This window comes from Anolis carolinensis, chromosome 6 (genome assembly GCF_035594765.1).
Source record: "Anolis carolinensis isolate JA03-04 chromosome 6, rAnoCar3.1.pri, whole genome shotgun sequence".
Taxonomy (NCBI): Eukaryota; Metazoa; Chordata; class Lepidosauria; order Squamata; family Dactyloidae; genus Anolis; species Anolis carolinensis.
The window spans coordinates 8,595,241-8,618,470 of NC_085846.1; the positions used below are offsets into that span (position 1 = coordinate 8,595,241).

Below are 23,230 nucleotides of genomic sequence, written 5' to 3' on the forward strand. Positions count from 1 at the left end.
CAGGCGTTGGAATCATCTGTTTTCTCAATGTAAACATTAAGTTTCGGCCTCAGCCGACAATGCTGCCCCAAGCAAAGGCAGAAGGAAGATGTCTTCACATCGCAGTGCTTGACAAATGGCCACAGAGTATGGAGGAAAGGGGGAACTTTTCCAATGTTTAAAAAAGGAACTACTTTTCACGTCTCGCACAAAGTTAAGTATTTATTTGGGGGTCTCTGGAATGGAGTATCCTTTAGGCTGGAGCCGCTTGTGTCGTTTTTCCTGAGCTTTTTGCTCTTCTTCTCTCTGCTTGGCTTCCCATTTCTCCATCCCAGAATCGATCTCCGCAGAGATCATGACCACACGACGCTATGGATGAAATATGAGTTAATACTGCAACTTAGAGAACGTGTTTATCATGAGAGAACACATAAATATACTATCTATCTATCTATCTTCAATGTATATAATAAAGGTCAAAATATGTGTGTACAGTATGTATATATTTTTCAGGGTGGCTCCCATATCTAGAGCTACAATAGATATGGACCAAACGTAGCACACATAACCACCATGACCATCTTAAAATACTGGGAATTGATCAAGCATGATGGGAGTTGTAGTTTACCCACATACAGAGATCACTGTGAACTCCACTGACGATGGATCTGGACCAAATTTGGAACACATGTCCATTATAACAAACTTAAAATATTGATGGGTTTGGGAGGAGGCTGTCCCTGCATGATGGGAGTTGTAGTTCACCCAGAATCAAAGAGTACTGTGAACCTCACTGACAATGGATCTAGATCACATTTCGCACACACCTATCATGACCAACTTTAAATACTGGAGGGTTTCAGGGGAAACTGAGACAGGGTGATGGGAGTTATAGTCCACCCACATCCACAGAGTGCAGTAAACCCCACTGACAATGGGTCTTGACCAAATGTGACACTCATACCCATCATGACCCACTTTACATACTTGTAGAGTTTGGGGTGATTGACAGAGGATGATAGGAGTTGTAGTCCACTCACATTCAAAGACCCGTGTGTATCCTACATCCACAGAGCCATGTGTATTTCTAATGGGACCATTTATAAAATTCCAAAACCAAACAATTACTAATATTTATCATTATAAAATATCTAACTTGGGCATTGCCGGGTACCTAAACTACCAATTAATAAATTACAACTCCCATATCTGCAGAGATATATTGCATGACTTTGCACAAACTATGATTAACAGTAGTCTCCAGTATGACTCTATAGTACAGGCATGGCCAAACTTGGGCCCTCCAGGTGTTTTGGACTTCATCTCCCACAATTCCTAACAGCCTACTGGCTGTTAGGAATTGTGGGAGTTGAAGTCCAAAACACCTGGAGGGCCCAAGTTTGCCCATGCCTGCTATAATAGATGCTGACCATACAAGATGTTCTGGAGGACCTAAATTTCCAAAAAAGGCATTCTGTCTAGGACACTTTAGGTCTTCCAACACAACGCTTTGATCAACTTTTGTCAAAACTTCTGTTGGAAGTTGGACATAAAAGACTCAGAGATTCTTAGAGAGACCATATCTACAAAAGTGAAGGGTGTCATGCTAACACATCCAGTTTGGAAAAATGATGTCCCAAGTGCTGTATGATCCCAACTTACTGCAAGCTCAGCGTTCTTTTCCCTCCGACGGAGATAACCTTGCATTGGAGGAGCAGGTCGCCCATCTGAGGAGAGAAAAGGAAGACGGACGTTAGGGAAGATGGCTTATCTACCGCTGCTCTTTGTGCTGAATAACCCTAAATGTGATGTTTTGTATATTTGACAAGACAAAATATTATGTAGAATTCACCTTCCTTACAACAAAAACAATAGAAATAGCCATTATTCTCACCAGCAAACGACCAATCAGGCAGGTCTGTTAAAGGACCATATTCCGAAGGGTTGACAGGGAAACCTTGCCTGCAACAAACAACAAAACACATTAATACACAGTTGCTGTGAGTTTTCAAGGCTGTATGGCCATGTTTCAGAAGCATTCTCTCCTGACGTTTCACCCACATCTATGGTAGCCATCCTCAGAGGTTGTGAGGCCTGTTGGAAACGAGGCTAGTGGGGTTTATATACGCGTGGAACAATGTCCAGGGTGGGAGAAAGACCTCTTCTCTGTTTGAGGCAAGTGTGAATGTTACAATTGGACACCTTGATTAGCACTGAATAGCTTTGCAGCTTCAAAGCCTGGCTGCTTCCTGCCTGGGGGAATCTTTTGTTGGGAGGTCTTAGCTGGCCCTGATTGTTTCCTGTCTGGAATTTCCCTGCTTTCCGGGTGTTGCTCTTTATTTACTGTCCTGATTTTAGAATTTTTTAATACAGCTACAAAAAATGAAGAAGAAGAAGAAGGAGAAAGAATACTGATCTAACTCCACTGGTATTTCTGACGTATCATGGAACAATCCCTCTCTAGTCTGAACCTCACACTTGTTGGTTTCAAGCATCAATTTGTAACAATTACTACCTAAAGATGCTTCTAAACCCGGATGATCCCTTTAGATGTTGTTGGACTGCAACTCCCATCTTTCCCTTTCCATCATACTAGTGATGGACAATGAAAGTAGTAGTGCCATAAGAGATCATGTCCTAAAATTAATGATGCAGGTGTCTTTGTTTTTGTATTCCTTTTCTTGAGCTTTGGAGCTATCCTCTCCACCTGTGAAGCAATGTGTTCAAATTGCAGGAAAGAAGAGTCCACCTAAAGATTAGGGAGGACTTCCTGACATAAAGAGCAGTGGAACATACTGCATCAGAGTGTGGTGAAGTCTCCTTCTCTGGAGGTTTTTAAGCAGAGTCTGAATGGCCATCTGTCAGGAGGGCTTTGATTGTGCCTTCCTTCGTGGAGGAATGGGGTTAGACTGAATGGCCCTTGAGGCCTTTCCCAACTCTACAACACTATCTGATGCTCACCTCACTCTCCATGCGCCACCGGCTTGGTCAACAGCACTGCAATGGAAGCTCCGGGCCGAAGAAGCAATTTTGGCCAAGTGAGATCCTAAACAGATCAATGTAGAAAGAGAGAAATCATGATTTAGTCATCACAAGGTATGGTACCATTTGAAGCCAAATACTATTTGTGATCTTAGCAAAAAGAGTTCCACTCCCTATTGTTTCAGAACACTTATTTTGAGGCTTTTAAGCAGAGGCTGGATGGCCATCTGTCAGGGGTGCTTTGAATGTGATTTCCTGCTTCTTGGCAGGGGGTTGGATTGGATGGCCCATGAGGTCTCTTCCAATTCTATGATTCTATGAAGTGCTTTTCTCCCCCTTGGATTGGAGACCATTTAACAAATATATTTATTGCACTGGGTTAAATATTCTTCAGAGCAGCCAGGCTTTCCATATATTATATTGATCACCGCTGCATCAACCTTGCAAGGTAGATATGTGGTTTTTAAAAATTGCTTTTAATGTTTATATGTTTTTAATCTTATGTTTTAATGTATATGACTATTTTATTATATGTTTGTTTATGTGGCATTGAATTGCTGCCTATTGTAAGGCTGCTCCGAGTCCCCTTTGGGGTGAGAAGGGCAGGGTATAAATGCAGTAAACAAATAGATAAATAAGCGTACTCAAGGGTCATCTGTCGGGAGGGCTTTGATTGTTTTCTTGCATGGCAGAAGGGGGTCGGACTGGCTGGACCTTGGGGGTCTCTTCCAACTCTATGATCCGAGGCCTAAGCCATGATATAATGCTAATTCTGTGACAGAAGAAAGCAGGTTCACCTTCTGCATTAGGTTTGTTCATTGGCAATAATACTAATAATACTAAATATTATAAAACCGGCCTTGTGCAATGGTTAGAAGGTTGGATTGGGACTTGGTATCCACAGCAGTGGCGAACACACATTTTGCTGCCTCAAATGTTTCTGGGTCTGGGTTGTGAGTTTTCCAGGCTGTATGGCCATGTTCCAGAAGCATTCTCTCCTGATGTTTCGCCCACATCTATGGCAGGCATCTTCAGAGGTGTGAAGTTTGTTGGAAACTTCACACCTCTGTGAAGTTTATACATCTGTGGAATGTCCAGGGTGGGAGAAAGAACTCTTGTCTGCCTGAGGCAAGTGTGAATGTTGCAGTTAGCCAGCTTGATTAGCATTGAATAGCCTTGCAGCTTTAAAGCCTGGCTGCTAGCTGCCTTAGATGTGGGCAAAACGTCAGGTGAGAATGCTTCTAGAACATGGCTATACAGCCTGGAAAATTCACAGCAACTCAGTGATTTCGGCCATGAAAGCCTTTGACAACACGTTTCTGGGTCTATTTGACCTGCTGATTCCAAAAATGACACCAGTTTTCCTCTATCAGCATTAGTCATAGTCATATATGCCATATACCACTCTTCATAGAAAACCATGATAATAACAATATTTAAAAACTACAGCTGATGTCTATCCAATGCTATTTTTCTCAATCAGTGCCCAAATAACCCCAGAAACAGGCCTAAAATCAAGACATCAAGACTATTTTTTAGTTGGGCTGCATTATAATCGTCGTCGTCGTCGTCGTCGTCGTCGTCGTCGTCGTCATCATCATCATCATCATCATCCTGCTTTTATATCTTGACCGAGACGCAATGCAACTCACAGCATTTAAGAAATGTGATTTAAGATCAACAACATACACATATTAGACGAGAATTAAATATATAAGTCAATTACAATCACTTGACACACCAAAAACCTGTGAAAATAATCAACTTTGAATAACTAAGAAGCAGAAATCATGTTTGATTGAAGGACAACTGCCAAGGTCATTTAGTTCCAGGAAGTTTTTTAGAAAGTCAGGGAGGCACTGTGGTTTTAGTTATAAACAGGTTTTGAACTGGTTTTAAGGGTTTGAACAGTTTCTTTTGAAATACTATTAATAATTAATTCTATTTCAATGAAGGGCTTGCCTCTGGGTGCAGGGGAAAACTCCCCGCTGTTAGGAATTGTTGGAGTTAAGAGTCCAACACACCTGGAGGGCCCAAGCCTGATCTACACTGTAGAATTAATGTGGTTTGAAACCACTTCAACTACCATGGCTCATTGCTATGGAATCCTGAGATCCATAGTTTGGTGAGGCCTCAACCCTCTTTGGTAGAGAAGGCTAAAGGCCTTTATGAACTACACCTCACGGGACTCCACAGCACTGAGTCACAGCAGTTAAAGCGGTATCAAACTGGATTTATTCTACAGTGTAGACGCAGCTTGGTTTTCCTATTGTGTACGCACAAGTATAGGTTTATTTGTTAACCCTCTCCCTCCCCAACAACGCAATTCTCTCCCCCCCCCCCCCTCCCAGCTAATGAATCCATACCGATCCTCTGGGTCACGCACACTGCCATCCTTACGACATGAAACGAGCTCAGTCCCATGCGTTTTGAAGAATCCGTACGGAAGAACCACCACTGGGGGCCGCCATTTTAAAAGAACAGGGCGCCGCCATTTTAAAAAGCAACGCTTCCAAGGGCGTCGCCATTTTGAAACGTTGTGTCTCAGTCGGTGTTGCGGCTTCTGGCCGTAAGGCTCCATTTTTTCCCCTTACGCCTCTGTTACGTGAAAGGTCATAAACCTGAAGCGCAGGGCGGGACTTGGTTCATACGCCGCCATCTTGTGTATTGGTTGCTAAGGAAACCGTTGCCCCTGGTAACGAAGTAGCAGGAGAATAATAAGAACAGAAACACGAATAGTTGCTATAGATAATTGTTATAAATACAAGATATAGATGTGGAGTATTCCTTTCCTGAGATGCTTTGGACCAAAAGTGTTTTGTATTTCAGATGTTTTGGGGGACTTTGGGATTCCTGAATTTCCATCTTGGAAATCAATAGGACCCAAATTGAAGTGGGGAATTCATTTATATTTCAAATGGATAGTGTAGACCAGGCCTGGGCAAACTTGGGCCTCCTGGTGTTTTGGACTCCAACTCCCACCATTCCTAACAGCCTCAGGCCCCTTCCTTTTCCCCCTCAGCCGCTTAAGCGGCTGAGGGGGAAAGCCGCTTAAGCGGCTGAGGGGGAAAAGGAAGGGGCCTGAGGCTGTTAGGAATGGTGGGAGTTGGAGTCCAAAACACCAGGAGGCCCAAGTTTGCCCAGGCCTGGTGTAGATGGGCTTTGATTGTGTCTTCCTTCACGGCAGAATGGGGTTGGACTAGATGGCCCTTGGGGTTCTCTTCCAATTCTATGATAAGAGTCAGAAGAGACCCCAAGACCAGCAAGTCCAATCTTGTTCTGCCATTTAGGAAAAGATGGCCATCCAGCCTCTGCTTAAAACCCTCCAGAGATCACAACAATCTTCCCGATGCCTTTTATTTTAACTTTAACTGAGTTACTTGATATATAAACATATATAATGTGAAAACTTAAAATTATTTTTTCCTATTTTTTTTCAGACTTAACTGCTACGGAATCAAGAGATGTGGTGCAATTTCCTTCTCGAAACAGCTGATGCCTTTTATTTTCCATGGATGTTTTTTTACTGGCAGAGAAAAGCAAGCTTTTGGTATAGACTGATCCTTTCTTTTCCCTTCAAGGAAGAACTCTGTATGGTTTGGGGAAGGAGACACTGCTGTTGCAGCTACTGTTTGAGAGAGAAAGTGAGCCAAGGGGAAGAAAGCATTGTCGTCTTGAGGAAGCTGCTTGCTACTGTTCCCAGAGGGCATGGCCATGGGGAGATCTGCCAGCCCCTTATCTCCTGTCGTGGAGGTAGGCTCCCCCTGCCCCCACCTGGCACCAAGCGGACCTTGGACTTAGTCAATGGCTCATCCTCCAATAACCCCCCCCCCTTCTCTCCGCCCCCCCTTGCAACCCTGGTTAGTTCCTCAAGTTAAAAGTGCTGTCCTGACAACTTCGTTCTCTTTATTTCCTAAGCCGGCAAGGAGCCGGTTGGCTGATGCAGACCTGGAGTGAAGGTGACTGAACCGAACCAAACCGGTGAGTACCTGTCAAAGTGTAGCTCTCCCATCATCCCCAGCAATGCTTGCTCCTAACAAATACCTGTGCTAAGAAGTTAAATGTCTCAGGGCACTCAATCATTTGCCATGCTGTGCTCTTTTCACCAAAACGTTAACGCTCAACTCCTGTGTTCTACCTACTAGGCAACACTTTCTCCTTTGACAGAATGGAAATAACCCAGAATATTATCACCTGATTCCCCAAATCTTAGACCCCATTTACACTGCCACAAAGTGCAGTTTCAGAATACATTTTAATTGCATCGAACTGAACTATATGAGTCTACACTGCCATATGATGCAGTTAAACTGCACCATATGGCATTGTAGATAAGGCCTCAGTTCACCCAAATAAGTCTATTTCAGCGTTTTGGGTATAGCGATAGCATCCACTAAAATTAAATCACTTTGCCAGCGAATACTTTTTTTAAATCAAGATGTTAGTGTCTTATTTTTTTCAGTTTTTCAAAACCAGGTCTGAATACCTCCTATTTGGGAGGCAAAGGAATATATGTGCTTCAGTCTTAATGTTTGCCTCTACAGCAGGCAGTGGCAAACTTTGGCCCTCCAGGTGTTTTGGACTTCAATTCTCAAAATTCCTAACAGTCGGTAGGCTGTTAGGAATTGTGGGAGCTGAAGTCCAAAATACCTGGAAGGGGGAAGTTTGCCCCTGCCTGCTCTACAGTATCTGAGTGCAAGTGGGGTATCCCTTATCTAAAATAATGGGGACCAGAAGTGTATGAGGTTTTTTTTTTGGTATTTTGGAATACTTGCACACAATGAGACACCTTAAAGATAAGACTCTAGTCTAAACACAACATTCTTTGATGTTTCTCATACAACTTAGAGTCTGGTGGTATTTTTACACAATATCATTAATAATTTTGTACGTGAAAGAGAATTTGTGTACACTGGATAATCAGAAAGCAAAGGTGTCATTCATGGGCAATTTGGGGTTTTGTAATTCAGTATAAAGGATGCTCAATCCAATTGTCTGTTCACCTAAGTGAGGAAGATCCTCTGCCTGATAATGTCCCCAAATTTTGCCCCAAACTTTGCAGGGCCTGGTTCCTCCTAGAGGCAAGGTTTGTGACTGTGCTGCCCATCTCCCTGGCAAGACATGGCCAACATCACAGACTCTGTGGCAGCTGTCCAGGATGACCGCCCGGCCAAGACGGTACTCAACGGAACCACCACTTCATCTGACCAGTCCTCCGAAGACTCGATGAAGCTGAAGAAGGAAATCTCCCTGATCAACGGGATCAGCTTGATTGTGGGCAACATGATTGGCTCGGGCATCTTTGTCTCCCCCAAGGGGGTCTTGATGCACAGCGCCTCTTACGGCCTCTCCCTCATCGTCTGGGCCATTGGGGGACTTTTTTCCGTCTTTGGGGCTCTCTGCTACGCTGAACTGGGCACCACCATAAAAAAATCTGGAGCCAGCTATGCCTACATTCTGGAGGCCTTCGGGGAGCTGCCAGCCTTCATCCGGCTCTGGACATCCCTTCTTATTATCGAACCTACCAGCCAAGCGGTTATTGCCATTACCTTTGCCAACTACCTGGTGCAACCTTTCTTCCCTTCCTGTGAAGCCCCTTACCTGGCCAGCCGGCTTTTTGCAGCTGCCTGCATCTGTGAGTACCATTGGCAGGGGCACTATGGGGGGGATTTGGGTGAACTGGTGTATTTAGGAAATCATCCTCTTTTGGACTGCGGTTCCCAGGATCTCCCAACAGCTTGACGGCGGGGGATTTTAGGAATTGTAGTCCTCTTTCACACACACTTTCCAAAATTCTTCATCATCCCATAGCAAGTCTATGCTATGGGGTAGGGCAGGGCAGGTCTTTTGAAAAGAAAAGGCCTCTTACAATGCCAAGGTTCATTTGAGCTTCCGGAAGGTCGAAGGGCAATCTCTTTTTTGCCCCCCTTATCTAATCTGTCATTGTTCCTTTATCTTTTCTTTGACCTTCCTACCCGTCCTGTGCAATGCTTTCCTTCCTTGGCCATGGTTTTGAATCTCTATGCTCACACATGAAGGCACTCACTTTTTTGACCTTATTAGAAAAGGCTTTTTTCTTGGGTCTTTTAGAACTAGGTCTGAGACCCAAGGATCTCCTAACATTGCTCTTTGCTGAGGTTTGGGAGAAAAAGCCCTGCCTTTAAGCAATAGATGAGTTTGTTTCTTAGATTAGATCAATTTCTGGCTCCCAGCCCCTCGGGCTAATCTTGTTTCTTTGGTTGACCAGAACATATGAATCAGATATCCAGGATTAGCCTCTCAATGGTGATTCCTGTGGGGGTTTTTTTTATCAGTTGTTTATTTTCTGAGCCTTTTAAAAGACTAAACCAGGTGAAACTTTCCCCTTGTACTTCCAAACTAGAGTTGTGTTTTGCCAGTTGGATTTCTCCCTGAAGCAATAGAGTGATCCTGCTAAAGGGAAAGGTGGCAACCTTCAAAACTCATATCCCCCTTTGTGGCAGCCTCTTAAACTTCCTTTCTGATCTTCCAGAGCTCTAGAGAGAAACCAGGAGTTCAGAGCTAAGTTTCCTTTGTTCTGTGACAGAAGGTGACCCAAGGGAAAAAAAAGTAGTTGTGCATATACAAATCTGTGCATGCTTGGGAACCTACATTTCAAACTTGCCTGGAGGCTGCTGCCTGTTGCCTTGGTATGCCAGGGATAAACATTAGTTAACCAACAAGGAGGAAAAGACACTCTGCACATGCTCAGAAGGACTCTATTTTTCACATTGTGCTTTCTGACTCATGGTCTCGTGATCTCCAGCTCAAGTTTCTCCATGTAGCATCTCTCCCTGTTCCTCTTTGTTCCCTGTGGGTAATTCTGGGTCTCTATCAGGAAGCGAGGACTTCAGCTGAGGGCCAGCCAGTATGCTGAATCGGCAACTGTTGTCTGGATCCAGCTGGTGAGAAATGCAAGCGTCAGGCTCACCCCAAAACCACGCCTGTTGCAACACACAGGAATGCGCTGCCCAAAGAAGCCTGGGGCCTCTGGGTCAGACGTGAAAGATGGTTGTGGTGGTGGAGAAATGGGCTGATATGCTGGGTTAGGGAAATTGCTATCCCTCAAGCAAAGAGGGATGCAAATGTTTAGAGTGAAGAGTAAAAACAATAATAAAATATACTTAATATTTATATGCCCCCCCCACCATACACTGCATCATTCCCAAGTACCTCAAATACTTCAGATGTATGAATTTGGTAATGACAGCTCTGAAAAGTAGGCCAGCATCATTATTGGAGCTGGAAGAAGTTTTTTTTTTTGCAAAACAATCCCTAATTGGTGTATTCATGGGATTCTGAGTATTGTAGTCTAGAAGAGCAATCTTTTCTAGCTCTGGTTATTATTCCCATTTTAGAAATGTGGATGCTGAGTTTGAGAGACTGGGAACATTTCTTGAGGCTACCCTCAAAGTTTTTGGCTGAGCTGAGATTCTTCTCATCAGTGATAGCTCATAGATATTGTCCTTAACCATTATTTCGCCAAAATCTTTGTTTTGTCTGGAAAATCATTGTCAAGATAGGATCCCAAAACTGGTGACTTCATTTTGCAAATTGACCCTCACCTCACTTGTCAAGAGAAAAGCTCTTTGATTATGCATAAAGCTCCCATTGGCATTGGGAATTTGCAAATACAGTGTTCCCTTACTACTTCGCCGTTCACTTTTTGCGGATTCATTGTTTTGCGGTTTTTCAATAAACTCTAAAAGACTATTATAAATCATAAAAATTACAATTTACAGCCTAAGGAGGGGAGGAAGGAGAAGCCATAGGGAGAGAAAAGGAGCCCAAGCAGCAACGGGAGGAGAAGGAGGTGATTTATCAACACACGATTGGTTTATAAAGACTTAAAATAGTGTATAACTACTAAAATAATGTATAAATATTAAAATAAATTTAGCATCCATACTTCGCGGATTTTCACTTATTGCGGGTGGTCCTGGAACCTAACCCCAGCGATAAGTGAGGGAACACTGTAAATGAACTTTAAAATTCAACATAACTGGCAACCCATGGATGCATTTAAAAACATTGAAAGTAATAAAATTGAAAGTTATTGCTTAGAGCCCTGCGCTTCCACTTATAGCTGAAGTCCATGCAACTGAAATGATTGATAGAGGAGCAGGTAGCACAGGAAGAGATGGGAACTTGGCATTGCCACAAAAGGAAGCCTGAGATCATGTCCAGAAATGGCATATTATTTGAAGAATTGCCAGAGCCATGAGGAAACAAGCAGAGTTTATGTTAGCCGTGATTTCTTGGTTCTGAGCACGTTCCAAGTCCGATAAGAGTGTGGAATTTATTGCCTTGTTTATAGAGAAGTTGAGTGGTGTTTTTGAGGCGTCCCCAATTTCCCCTTTCCTCCCCTCCCCATAGAAAAATTGTACCCTGGACTTGGAACTAGGAAGAGTAGCTGAAGCTGGTGTGTGTATGAATAGGTAAGTATAGCCTTTGCTTTGATCACACACCATCTCCTCACTCCCATGCCGCCCTACCCTGGATTGGATGTCTGGCACTAAGCCGGATCCCTCATTAGCCCCTTGAGTCACAACAACTTGTTCCAGGAATAAAGATCAAGGTTAGACTCTGATAGTATATAAAAGAAAGGGAGAGAAGGCAGAAAAAGGATCAGAGAATGACTTCAATATCTCTCTCTCTGTCTCTCTGTCTCTCTCTCTGTCTCTCTCTCTCTCTCTCCCCCCCCCCCCCCCCCCCCGCCAGGATTCTTCTGGGAATGCCTGCCTCCCTCTGTTCTGTTTTAACTCTTGGAGTTCGTTCACTTTTTATTCTGTTCTTTGCTATTGTTTTTGCATGTGAAGGATTGTGCCTAGTTTCTTGACTGAAAGAAGGAGAAACGACACTAGGTTTATGGGACAAATTTCTGCCTTCTGGGGGTCACGCTGGCTTCCCATAAATGGGGAAAGCTCCATACCAGTACATTCATATACAGGCAGTCTCCGAGTTACAAACATCCTGCTTACAAACAACTAAAAGTTGGGTTGTTACGAGTTTTCTGGGCTGCATGGCCATTTTCCAGAAGCATTCTGTCCTGATGCTTTGCCCACATCTATGGCAGGCATCCTCAGAGGTTGTGAGGTATGTTGGAAAACTAAGCAAGGGAGGTTTATACATCTGTGGAAAGTCCAGGGGACTGAGACAACAGGAAGTGAGAGAACTCTACCCTTCAGAATGGAAATGCACTCCTGAAAGAGTTATCATGGGGAAAAGGTGTCTCCACTGAAGCTTTACCACCAATCCATGTTTCCACAACAAGCCAAATTTTTCAAAATCCAATTATCACAGGGACAGAAAGTGAGGTGAAATCTTCTGAACAGGAGTGCAGACAGAAAAACAAATACCACACGGGTGTTTACCATTCCTTACATTACCCAAAGCTAAAAAATATAGATATTTGACTCATATCTATATTTAAATATAGATATTATCCTTAAAATGTACCTGTTCCAACTTACATATAAATTCAACTTGAAAACAAACCTACAGAACCTATCATGTTTGTAACTTAGGGACTGCTTATATTTTATTTATATCCCACCTTCCTTCCTATGCAGGATCCAAGGTGGGCCAACAGCATTTTAAAACATTACAGTTCAATCCCCCGTATCCACAGTTTAATTTATCCATGTCTAACAAAATATTCATTTCTGATATTTTCAAGCTCCTGCAGTACAACTCTATGGCCTTCTTGCGCCAGTGGTGGTTACCAGGCATACTATGAGTCATAGACTAAAAATTCAACTTTCCCAATCGTTACTTTGTTTGCATCTCTTCCGTTCATCCAACCATCCTGACTGCTAATGGCCATCTCAGCATTAACTCCCTCTTGCCAGTATGACCAAGAAATAGAAACCTGGTGGAATATGTAGTTTAAATGATCCAGTCCTCAGTAGATAGGCTCATATGGCTCACATTAGTAATCTGTGGCATCAATATAAACAGGAGTAATGTTGTTAGCTGCACTGCTGAGAAGCGGGCTAAATGCCCTCATGAAAAGCAGACATGGCAGCGTTCTAACCTCTTCTGCATATACATCCTTAATCTCATATAAACAAATAACTGTATTTGAAAGTATCCCATGATAAGGGTGTTTGGTGGAGGCGGGTGGGCCTTGCCTCCAGTGTACTTTGATCTAGGTCAACCTGGAGAGCAACGAGGTTAGAGAAGGCAGTCTAGACACTGGGAATTGCTTGTGTCCTGGTGCTTGTGTCTCATTTTCTGCCTCATTATGGTTTCCCCGTGTAATTGATATGCAGCTCATTATTACTTAAATGGATTGTAATTGAAGCAATTACAATCCCATTCCTCACTATTTTTCATGACCAGCCATTGACAAATGTGTAAATGTATGGGTATTAAATAAACTTCCCAGATGTTAGAGCCAATATTTTCTTATTTTAGATTTGTTTTTTAATGTTAATAGTGACTTGGTTGATCTTTAATGTGATAACATGACCAGAGCCTGCCCCCTGTGCCATCATCAGGACCCATCCCCTGTAACATTGCAAGTGGTTGTACTGAGGTTTTATACTTTGGCTCCAAAATCTTGGGACTGGGATCGGTGATGGGGGAAGATTCAGTTAATATTTTCTTATTTAGACTTCTGTGTTTCAAGGGGGAAGCTGATACTGTCGTTGGATACTTTGTCTCAGAGTATTTCTTCACCTTTGTGAACTGTGTTTTGTTCTCCCTTCTAGGCTTGCTCACTTTTGTGAACTGTGCCTATGTGAAATGGGGGACTCGGGTTCAGGATCTGTCCACCTATGCCAAGCTGCTCGCTCTCATTGCTGTCATCATTGCTGGCATCATCCAAATTGCACAAGGTACTAAACTTCCATACCTATATTTTTCAGATTTGCTCTCCTTCAGGTTGATTTCTAGTAGTATGGAGTTCATCTCAACTTTTAGTGTGTTTCAACCTACCAGTCCTGTGAGGTCTGTGTTTCAGGCCATTTCAGAGAAAAAACTGAGAATCACCCACCCCAAGCTATGAAGTGAGAATTGAATCCAGATCCTAATGCAGGTTCCCAGGTGTGTTTTCTGCCTCTCTAGGTTTTGGGACTTGCTTATACACCCCTTAGTGACTGTAATGTGGTGACCTGCATGTTTGAATGGATGTCATTGACATCTTGCCACAGCAGGTACCAAGCTCTGGATTCTGTAGTTTAAAAGTGATATTATGGTAAACAAATCTGGAAACCAAACCCTATAAAGTTGAAGGGACTGGGTAAGTATAGCTTGCAGGCTGGGTGGTAATATGACAACCATCTTTACATAACTTGAGTTGTTTTGTAAAAGATTGATTGGATCCGTTTTTGGCTTCTCCAGAAAATAATACTTGAGTTAATGGATTCAAATCACAAGAAATGCATTTCCAACTATACATTACGAAGAACTTCCATTAGGCAATTGTTGTTTAACAATAAAGTAGGCTATTCTGGAAGATTATGGGCTCCTTCACCGCGAATTCTAAACAGTGGTTGGATGGTCACTTCTTTGTTGTATGCCCTCAAGTATTTTCTGACTGACAGCAACTCTATTTTCTGACAGCAACCCTATTATCAGATTTTCGTGGCAAGACTTATTCAAGAAGGGGATTTCCCTTTGGTTTCTTCTGAGGCTGAGAGCACATGGCTTGCCCAAGATCACTTAATGGGTTTCTGTGACTGTTTCTGGATTCAAATACTGGTCTCCAGGGTTGTTGCTCATCACTCAAACCACCGCATCATGTTGGATCCCTCTTAGGGATGTTTTAGATGTGGGCTTCTGCATTGGCAGAGGGTTGGACAGAACTGGAAGTGCACCCTTAAAAGAGCAGTCTTGGTGCTATTCCAGTTCTGTGATTATGTGAGAACACTATTTTACATTTTCTCAGGCACAGTACTTTTCATTAGAGCCAGTTCCCACACACATCCAGTGGCAAGCCATCAAGCCATGGCAACGATGACGATGACATTGGGTGATTTACTAATTTACGAGAACTGATATCTTCCCTCACAGGACATTCTGAGAACTTTGCGGACTCGTTCGAAGGCTCCTCTTGGAATGTTGGAGACATTGCATTGGCACTCTACTCGGCACTTTTCTCTTACTCTGGATGGGACACCCTCAACTTTGTCACAGAAGAAATTAAAAACCCTGAAAGGTCAGAGCATGAACTGTGTGAGAATGTTGTAGTTAGTTGTAGATACATTGTTTTTATTTCTGTTTGAGGTCACAGTGGCCTGAAATGAAGCCAGATCATATTAGACAATGCCATTGATGTCCCCGAGGAACAGCAGTATTACTAATACCGTACCATTGGTGCATCTATACTATAGGCTTAATGCAGTTTGACACCACTTTAACTGCCATGGCTCAATGCTATGGAATCCCGAGTGTTGAAGTTTGGTGAAGCACCAACACATTTTTTATTTTTGATAGAGAAGGCCTTGTAAAAGTCTCACTATCCCTGACAACTCTCATGATTCCTAACAATAGATTTCCCTAGTGTTATTCACATCAGTAGGCTTTGTTTAACACAGGCGGAAATTGGCTCATGTGGAGAATGGCTACCATCTAGAGTCCAACATTGGGCATTACAACAGAGTTAGAAGATTTTTGAATAGAATTTAGGATTGCTTGCATTTCTTTTTTGAGCTCAAGTGGTGAAACAGACATTTTGTAGAATAAAATGTATTGGCATCTGCAGAGAAAAAACATAGGTGGAAATCTACTGATATGTATTTGATTAAAAATCAGTGAATGAGAGCATAATGCAAGTAATCAGAGAGCAGTAGAGAATGATGAGGGGTTTTTTTGAAGGAAATATTCACAAGAACCGTGTAGCCCTGAGTGTGATTGGGATGTTGGAAGGGTATACATTCTCTGGTATACATTTTCTGTCTCTTTTATTCTTCAGAAACCTTCCTCTCTCCATTGGCATCTCCATGCCTATTGTCACTGTGATATACATCATGACCAACGTGGCCTATTACACTGTGTTGAGCAAAATGGAGATACTGGCAAGTGATGCTGTGGCAGTGGTTAGTATCATTCCTCTTTGCCTTCTGTCTGATATCTTTCTTCACTGAAAGCTCCTTTGTGAAAAAAGTAAAGGATTACTACAGTGTGAAAGAACCTCGTACCAATTTATTAGTTACTGTTATTGTAGTGCAATATGTATTCTCTTGGCTGATACGTTCATTACAGGAGAGGTAGGAGGAAGTGTGCTGGTGTAAGTGTTTTAAAACTGCTTCTGATCATCCCATACCAGTGCCCTTATGGCTGAGGCTGATGGAAGTTCCATCCGTACTAAAGAAAGAAATAATGTCATACTGCAGGGATGGGCAACCTTGGATGCTTCAAGGGCAAGGTTTCTTCAATGGAATCCTATGGAAACTGCAAGGGATGTCTAAAATGTCAGAAATTGGGGTGATGGAAACAAAAGCAAAAATAGCCAGAAATTTGGAGGATTGAAAAAAAAAGACACTTAACAGTGTGGCAGATGAGGGCCCTGCAACCTATTTAAACATTGGTTCACCACTCCTGGGGGCTTGCAGGTGGCATCCAATATTATTTTGCTGGTACAGAAATGTCTGGGTGGGGTACATATGTGCTTGGAATTGCACATTCCTCACCTCTTATGACCAGCTCATTTGGTGTTCCTCTCCTCTTCCTTCCAGACTTTTGGCAATCAGGTTTTTGGAGCTATGCAATGGGTCATCCCGCTGGCTGTAGCCTTGTCCTGTTTAGGAGGCCTTAATGCATCTATCTTAGCAGCTTCCAGGTAATAAATCTCTCTTTCTCCTTCTTTCTATTTTTCCATATATATGTTTCCCTTGCCTTAGGATTCTCTAAACATTTTTGAAATATTCTCACTTTTGTTGGTATCCCCTAGGACAGTGATTCTCAACCTGTGGGAACCCAGATGTTTTGGCCTTCAACTCCCAGAGATCCTAACAGCTGGTAAACTGGCTGGGATTTCTGGTAGTTGTCGGCCAAAACACCTAGGGACCCACAGGTTAAGAACCACTGTTTTTGGAGACCATTTTGTACAAACAGCAGCCATCTGGATGAAAAAAAAAAACAGTGCCATATCAGGGAAATTCTGTGGAAATTTTGAATTTGCGATTGTTTATCTGTTTTAAAATTGAAATGTTGTTTACAAAAGTACCATATCCCATGGCCAATGGTATATAGCAACAAGGAAATAAATGCTTTACACTGACCCACAGATCACCTAGTACTGAAGATGGTTAGTTGGTCCCAGCTCCATATCTGCCTAGAAGTTCAAAACACAGCTAAAACTAATAAAGCATTTAAATATATAGCTATTCATTCAGTACGAAATTAACATAGTTTGCATTTTCTTATACAGTATAGGTGGGAAATCTTTGGCCTCCAGATCCTTGCATCACAAGTTCCACGATCCCTTAACAAGGCTTTTGAGTCTTTTAGATGCTTTCCACATCAAAAATATCTGAAAGGCCAAAGTTTTCTCATCCTATCAAGCCACTTTGAGTCCCATATTTAGGAGGAGGGGAAAAACAGATAGAAATAAATACACACATCAGTAAGCAAGTAAGTGTGATCCAGAGCTTGGTGTGAGTTATAATCTTTCAGTGTTTGATTCATTTGGTTGTTTGCAGTTGTTTAAATATGTTAAAATTCACTAAAATATTATATACAAACCACAGCATACCATTACAAGCCCATCCCACTCAGTTTCTAAAAGCCTGATGGCATAAGACTGCTTTAACTTGCTGATGCAAGAAGAAAATCATCCTAGTTTTCCTAGGGAGAGTCCTAAAGTTTGTGAGCAGCTACTGAGAAGGCCCTGCTCCTAGTTCCTTCTGAAGACAAATTAAACTTGAACTTTATCTAGAAGCCAAAATGACTAAATGGAGGCTATCACTACTTTGGACACATCATGTAATATGGGAAAAAGTGCTGGAAAAAGCTGAAGGCAGTAGACAAAGTGAAAGACCACCATACAAATGGGTTGATAGGCTTGAGCTGGCAAGACCTGAGCAGGGCACATGGAGATTTCACATTAATAAAGTTGCTATAAGTCAAAGCCATCTTGATGGCACATGACAGCATTTTGCATAAGCGTGCCCTTTCCCCTCTGAATTTACAAGCTGGTCTTAATCAGTAAGTTTATTTTCTATTTGAGCCATACTTTCCCTCATACTTGCTCACTTTCCACAGGTTGTTTTTTGTTGGCTCCCGGGAGGGGCACCTGCCAGATTCCATCTGCATGATTCATGTCTGGAGATTCACTCCTGTGCCAGCCTTGCTCTTTAATGTAAGTCCCATGGGACAAGAGGAGGAGGACCGGTCTTCATGGTGTGGGGAGGGGGGGGGCAGTCTTTTAAAGCATCTCTGTTTGCTCAATAACTTGCTCAGGCAGGAATTAGACAACTCACACAGAAGGGAAGCAAGCCTGCAGATCTTCTAATGAGTAGTTGACTAAATTTTCAACCTTTATTTCTTAGATTAAAATGACTATTTGGTTCATTTTTACTAAGAAATGAATCCCTCGGTGTCAACAGCAGGGGTGGACATGTGCAAGTTGTTTATGTGGATTTCAGAAGGAAAGATAGAATAGAAATCTTGCTAATAAATAATAGAATAATAGAGCAGCACATTTGAAAAAAGACAATATACTTTTCCTTTACAAAACTGATGTTGGCTAGTATGATAATCACAGTGGCATTCCTTTGCATAGGAAATAATGTTAGAAAATTATATTCGCTCTTAGTGCATTCCTTCCCAACATTTTTCTGGTAGCTGTAGGAACTTACACCCAGGTGACATAGCTTTAGATTCTACTATAGAGGACAGAAACTTTTAAAAAATTAGGAAACTTGATGTGTCAGCAATTAAACATTCTTTAAAGCAGTCCAATACTCGGACTCAGAGGTGAGAGGTATTTTTTTTGCTCAATTGTACTTCATACTTTGCTGGACAGTGGATCAGGGCCTATGCATAGGTGTCCAAAGAATTGTTCCATGCCCCTCAGCATTTCCCAGATGAGAACTGGGACCTTTGTGACCATGTATCACTAGAGAGTGGTAAAGATGACAAAAGTGATTAATGAGGAAGAAGACACAAGCTAGGAGAGGCTGCAGCAATTTGCTTTTGCCTAAGACTCCTGTGAAAGGCAGGATTAAGCCTTCTCCTCTTTCCACTGTTAAATTAATCAAAGCTAAGATACTTTTGCACTTTGAACCCAGTTTACAGCAGTTGAAGGAAGCAAAGAACACAAGGGGAGGAAGGGAAATAAATGGATATATTTTTGAAAAACTGAAAAGTCAGATGACAGAGGATTAATCAGGATGGTCCTTGCCATATGGGGATAGTTGGAGGGCATGCTGTTCTACAAGGGAAGGAGGGTGAGAACTAGGAGCTGGCTCCAGCCAGAAAAGCGGGATGAGGCAATGAACACTGGAACAGATAGGCAAGAGTCAAGCTGCAAGAACTTAGAGAGCAGAAATGTGTATGCGACCCATCTTGTCCTTAACCTGTTTGGTTAGTTTGCTGCCCCTTTATGTCTCCCCACCAGTTCTGAAGTAGCAGAATGGTTCCTGTGTTGGGAATATAGGGTGTGTGTGTGTGTGTGAAATCTTGTCCTTTGCATCAGTATGTTTTGGGCAAACTTCTCCCGGTCCACCTTCTTCCATCCTAAAATTGAACTCTGGCTCACTCAACAAACAGCTGTTTGGTGAGCAGACTGGAATGTAATAGGGATAGAGAAAAAGGTGAAGGGTCTTCTCCTTGCAATCTTATTCCCGCCAGTCTTTATAGTGTGTCTGGGAATTTCAGGTCCCAAACACCCAGTGGTCCATGCTCAAGACATCCAAGAGCCAGATGTGACCTGTTTGTGGTCTAGATACCATTACATTACTGAGAAAGCAGGTCTGAGCTGCTGTTAAGAAGGTTTCTCTGTTAGAAACCACCATGGCAGCTGCTGTCTGAGAGCCCAGGAAGGAAGAACGAGGTCAAGTATAATGAGGCAACACCTAAAATAACACAAAGCAACAATTTCAGGAATACTTGTGGGTTTTCCTAGGGAGATGCGTGTGGGTGGTCCCAGTCTTGGTGAGGACTGGGTTCATAGACTCCATTATCTATTTCACGAGTCTCACTGACAGGGTTGCTATTCCGAGTTCATGCAGAAGTGTAGGCGGAGTGTGAGCTGACAGGAAGGCAGAAGAGTTTATTCTAGTAACGCTGCGTGGGCCTTGCTCCATTTGTCTCACGTTTTCTGCAGGGTGCCATGTCTCTGGTCTATTTGTGTGTAAATGACATCTTCCAGCTGATCAACTATTACAGCTTCAGCTACTGGTTCTTTGTGGGGCTGTCGATTGCAGGGCAACTCTACCTGCGCTGGAAGGAACCGTCCAAAGAACGACCCCTCAAGGTAGGGAGAGAAGAAACAATATCAAGTTTATATGTGGAACATAGAAGCCTCCCTCCCAATTCTGTTAAAATGTACAAAGCAGACTACCTTCTCAGGATCTCCTAAGATGTTCACACACTTTTACTTTAACACAGGGGTAGGCAGCTACTTTTCTCTGTATGCTTTTAAACTAGAGATTCTTCATTACTGGTTATGCTGTGGTGGACTCTCAGGGGTCAGATGAAGGTTCAAAAATTATCTGGGATGTATGTGCATAATAATTCTCCTCTTTGGCTGTAAAATAAGACTGGATAAAGGTATAGGCATGGACCGTCCGCCCATTTAGGCCCAGGAGATCTTTTTGAAAAACAGGATATGATTTTGGGTTAGTTCCATTTGTGAACTGTGGCAGAATGTCCCCATGTACCTGAGAGAGTATTTTGGGACAAACTTCCCACTTATTGTTTTTTTGAACAACAGGCAAGTGTTAACATGGGAATTGCCCGTGTTGACATGATAGACTTCACCCTATTTTCTGCAGATTCTTAATGATTTCTCTCCTTGGTGGAGTGTCTGCCTTCTGCCTTATTTCGAGCATCCTTTTGAAATAGTGAGCCCGACTTCCAAGGGCTTGGGCACAATTTTCAGTTCCTTCTTTATGTTCTCTTCTCTCCTTACCAGCTGAGCATCATCTTCCCCATTATCTTCTGCTTTTGCACCATCTTCCTGGTAGCGGTCCCCCTCTACACCGACATCATCAACTCTCTCATTGGCATCGCAATTGCGGTTTCTGGCCTCCCTGTCTATTACCTGGTGGTGCGAGTACCTGAAGACAAAAGACCGCTGTGCCTACGTCGGATTGCAGGTGAGTGATGGTGTCATTTCCCTGATATTATCTCTATCAAACATACTGCAATATGATCTGACAAGACTCTACAATAATGCATTTGGTTTTAACTGCTTATTTATGTTTTATTTTATAGATGGTTTTATGTGTTATATATGCTGATTGTTTTGGACTTGCATTGCTTCCCCCCCCCCCCCCCCTTTTTTTAATTGTTTCAGCATTACAACATCTTGCTTCCACTTATTTTCCGTTGGTGCTCATACTTATACACACTTCATTTCCATGTAACATTACTGTGCCTTCTCTTTTATACACCCTTCTCTTTAAAAAAAAAAGGAAAAATAGATGACCTCCAGTCTATCCCAATCTAGTCACAAAGAATGCTAGTATCATATGCTTCACCCTCTAGACCTCTCTATGCTAGTTCTTTTTTCATATTACAACAACAAATACCTTTATTCTTTAAAACTCAGAATTGACAGGACTTGTATTGCTTTTAATGTTGTAAGCCGCGTTGAGTACCTTTATGAGAGAAAAGCAGGATACAAATAAAGATGATTAAGATCCCTTTTAACCAGGGCACCATTGCTTTGTCCCTTCTCCATGGATAGCAGAAACAGAGTTCTACAAGATAATAAATTCTGCAAGCAAAGTTGGAAGAGGCAAAGATCTGCCCAGTTATTTCAAACACAGGATTGGAATTTCACATTTTTGTGGATAGGGAAATCCTTCAGTCCGTGGATGGGGAACATGTGGCCTTCCAGATATTGTTGGGACTGCAACTCCTATCAGCTCTAGTCAATTCTGAGGCATGAAGAGAGGTCTAGCTGTATAACATCTAGAAAAGTGCTGGTCTCTGTGAGCTTATTGTACTTTGTCCCTAGATTTTGCTTCACTATCCCAGCTACAGCCTGACTGATGTCTCTCATATTAAACAGTCTAGCTATTATGCACTTTGTTCTGACCCCCTCCGCCCAATTTTATTTCTTGGTGGTGAACTTGTTTTCATGATTTTTATCTTACTTCCATGGTTTTATTTGTATAATTATGCTTATATCCATTTTATTTGGTAGTATACTATTATTATTTTATTGTTTTGTTTTATATATTTTAACTTGTTTACACCTTTTCTTTTGGGCTTGGCCTCATGTTAGCCACCCTGAGTGCCTTTGGGGAGATGGTGGCGGGATACAAAAATAAAGCATCATCATTATTATTATTATTATTATTATTATTATGGCTGCTCTCTCAGATACGTTTGTTCTTTGCCTTTTCTGCTAACCAGTGAACTTATTCTATTTTTCTCACAGCCTCTGTCACACGTTTCATTCAGATTGTGTCCTTGTCTGTCTTGACGGAGATGGATCCTGACAATGAAGTAAAGTCTCAGTGATGGAGACAGAGTTATCAGGGAGACTGGCTTCTCCCTTCTTCTCATGCAATGGACTCTTCTGAGAACTCTTAATTTATTGTTTCCGATTTTGTTGGAAACTGGGGTGGCAGCTGCTGCAGCATCTCTGGGACTTTTTGAAAATGTGTTCCATTCTCTCTTTGGTGCACAAGGACCCACATCAGCAGGAGTTTCAATAAACCATCAGCACTCCATAGGTTTTCCCAGGGATTTTAAAAAACAGTAGTCTGCAACGGCTCACAATTACCATTGCTGGATTATGCTTGATTACAAATGGAGAGATTATAAGAAAGTTACTTTTTGGATTGCAGTTCCTGGAAGTTGTAATCCATGAAAGCCATTTTCCCCATCACAAGTTCTAAATGGCTCGTGATGACCTATGGCAGTATGTCACACAACTAGGTTTGCTGCCATCTTCTCTCGCAATACACCTTACCTCCTTTCCCACCTAGATGATGCTTCCAGAAGGGGGCAGCCTGGTGCCTTCCAGAAAATCCAGAAACAAGACAGAAGTGGAAAGAGTTTACAACTGGTATTAGGGGAACACAGCCAATAAAACATCATTTTTTGTTAAATTCTTTCTTTGCCT

The 23,230-nt window shown here is 42.3% G+C and overlaps 2 protein-coding genes across 3 annotated transcripts; one reads left to right on the forward strand and one right to left on the reverse strand.

Annotated features, from left to right (window-relative positions):
- Window positions 1-188: 188 nt before the first annotated feature.
- On the reverse strand, window positions 189-5,520 carry mrpl52 (mitochondrial ribosomal protein L52). The gene is made up of 5 exons (XM_016997452.2): window positions 5,328-5,520; window positions 2,941-3,025; window positions 1,874-1,941; window positions 1,642-1,706; window positions 189-348 (listed from the first exon to the last, which is right to left on the reverse strand). The coding sequence occupies exons 1-5, from the start codon at window positions 5,383-5,385 to the stop codon at window positions 202-204; spliced, it is 423 nt and encodes a 140-aa protein (XP_016852941.2). The 5' UTR covers window positions 5,386-5,520; the 3' UTR covers window positions 189-201.
- Window positions 5,521-6,110: 590 nt separating this feature from the next.
- slc7a7 (solute carrier family 7 member 7) lies at window positions 6,111-23,216 on the forward strand. 2 transcript variants are annotated; one of them, XM_003227500.4, is made up of 11 exons: window positions 6,111-6,714; window positions 6,880-6,942; window positions 8,024-8,596; window positions 13,695-13,820; window positions 14,998-15,142; window positions 15,899-16,022; window positions 16,662-16,765; window positions 18,190-18,286; window positions 20,255-20,404; window positions 21,065-21,248; window positions 22,541-23,216. In XM_003227500.4, exons 3-11 carry the CDS (start codon window positions 8,083-8,085, stop codon window positions 22,621-22,623), a joined length of 1,527 nt encoding a protein of 508 aa, XP_003227548.2. In that variant the 5' UTR covers window positions 6,111-6,714; window positions 6,880-6,942; window positions 8,024-8,082; the 3' UTR covers window positions 22,624-23,216. The 2 variants fall into 2 exon arrangements, with proteins under 2 accessions (XP_003227548.2, XP_062840309.1); XM_062984239.1 differs by having other exon boundaries at window positions 6,111-6,942.
- Window positions 23,217-23,230: the final 14 nt, after the last annotated feature.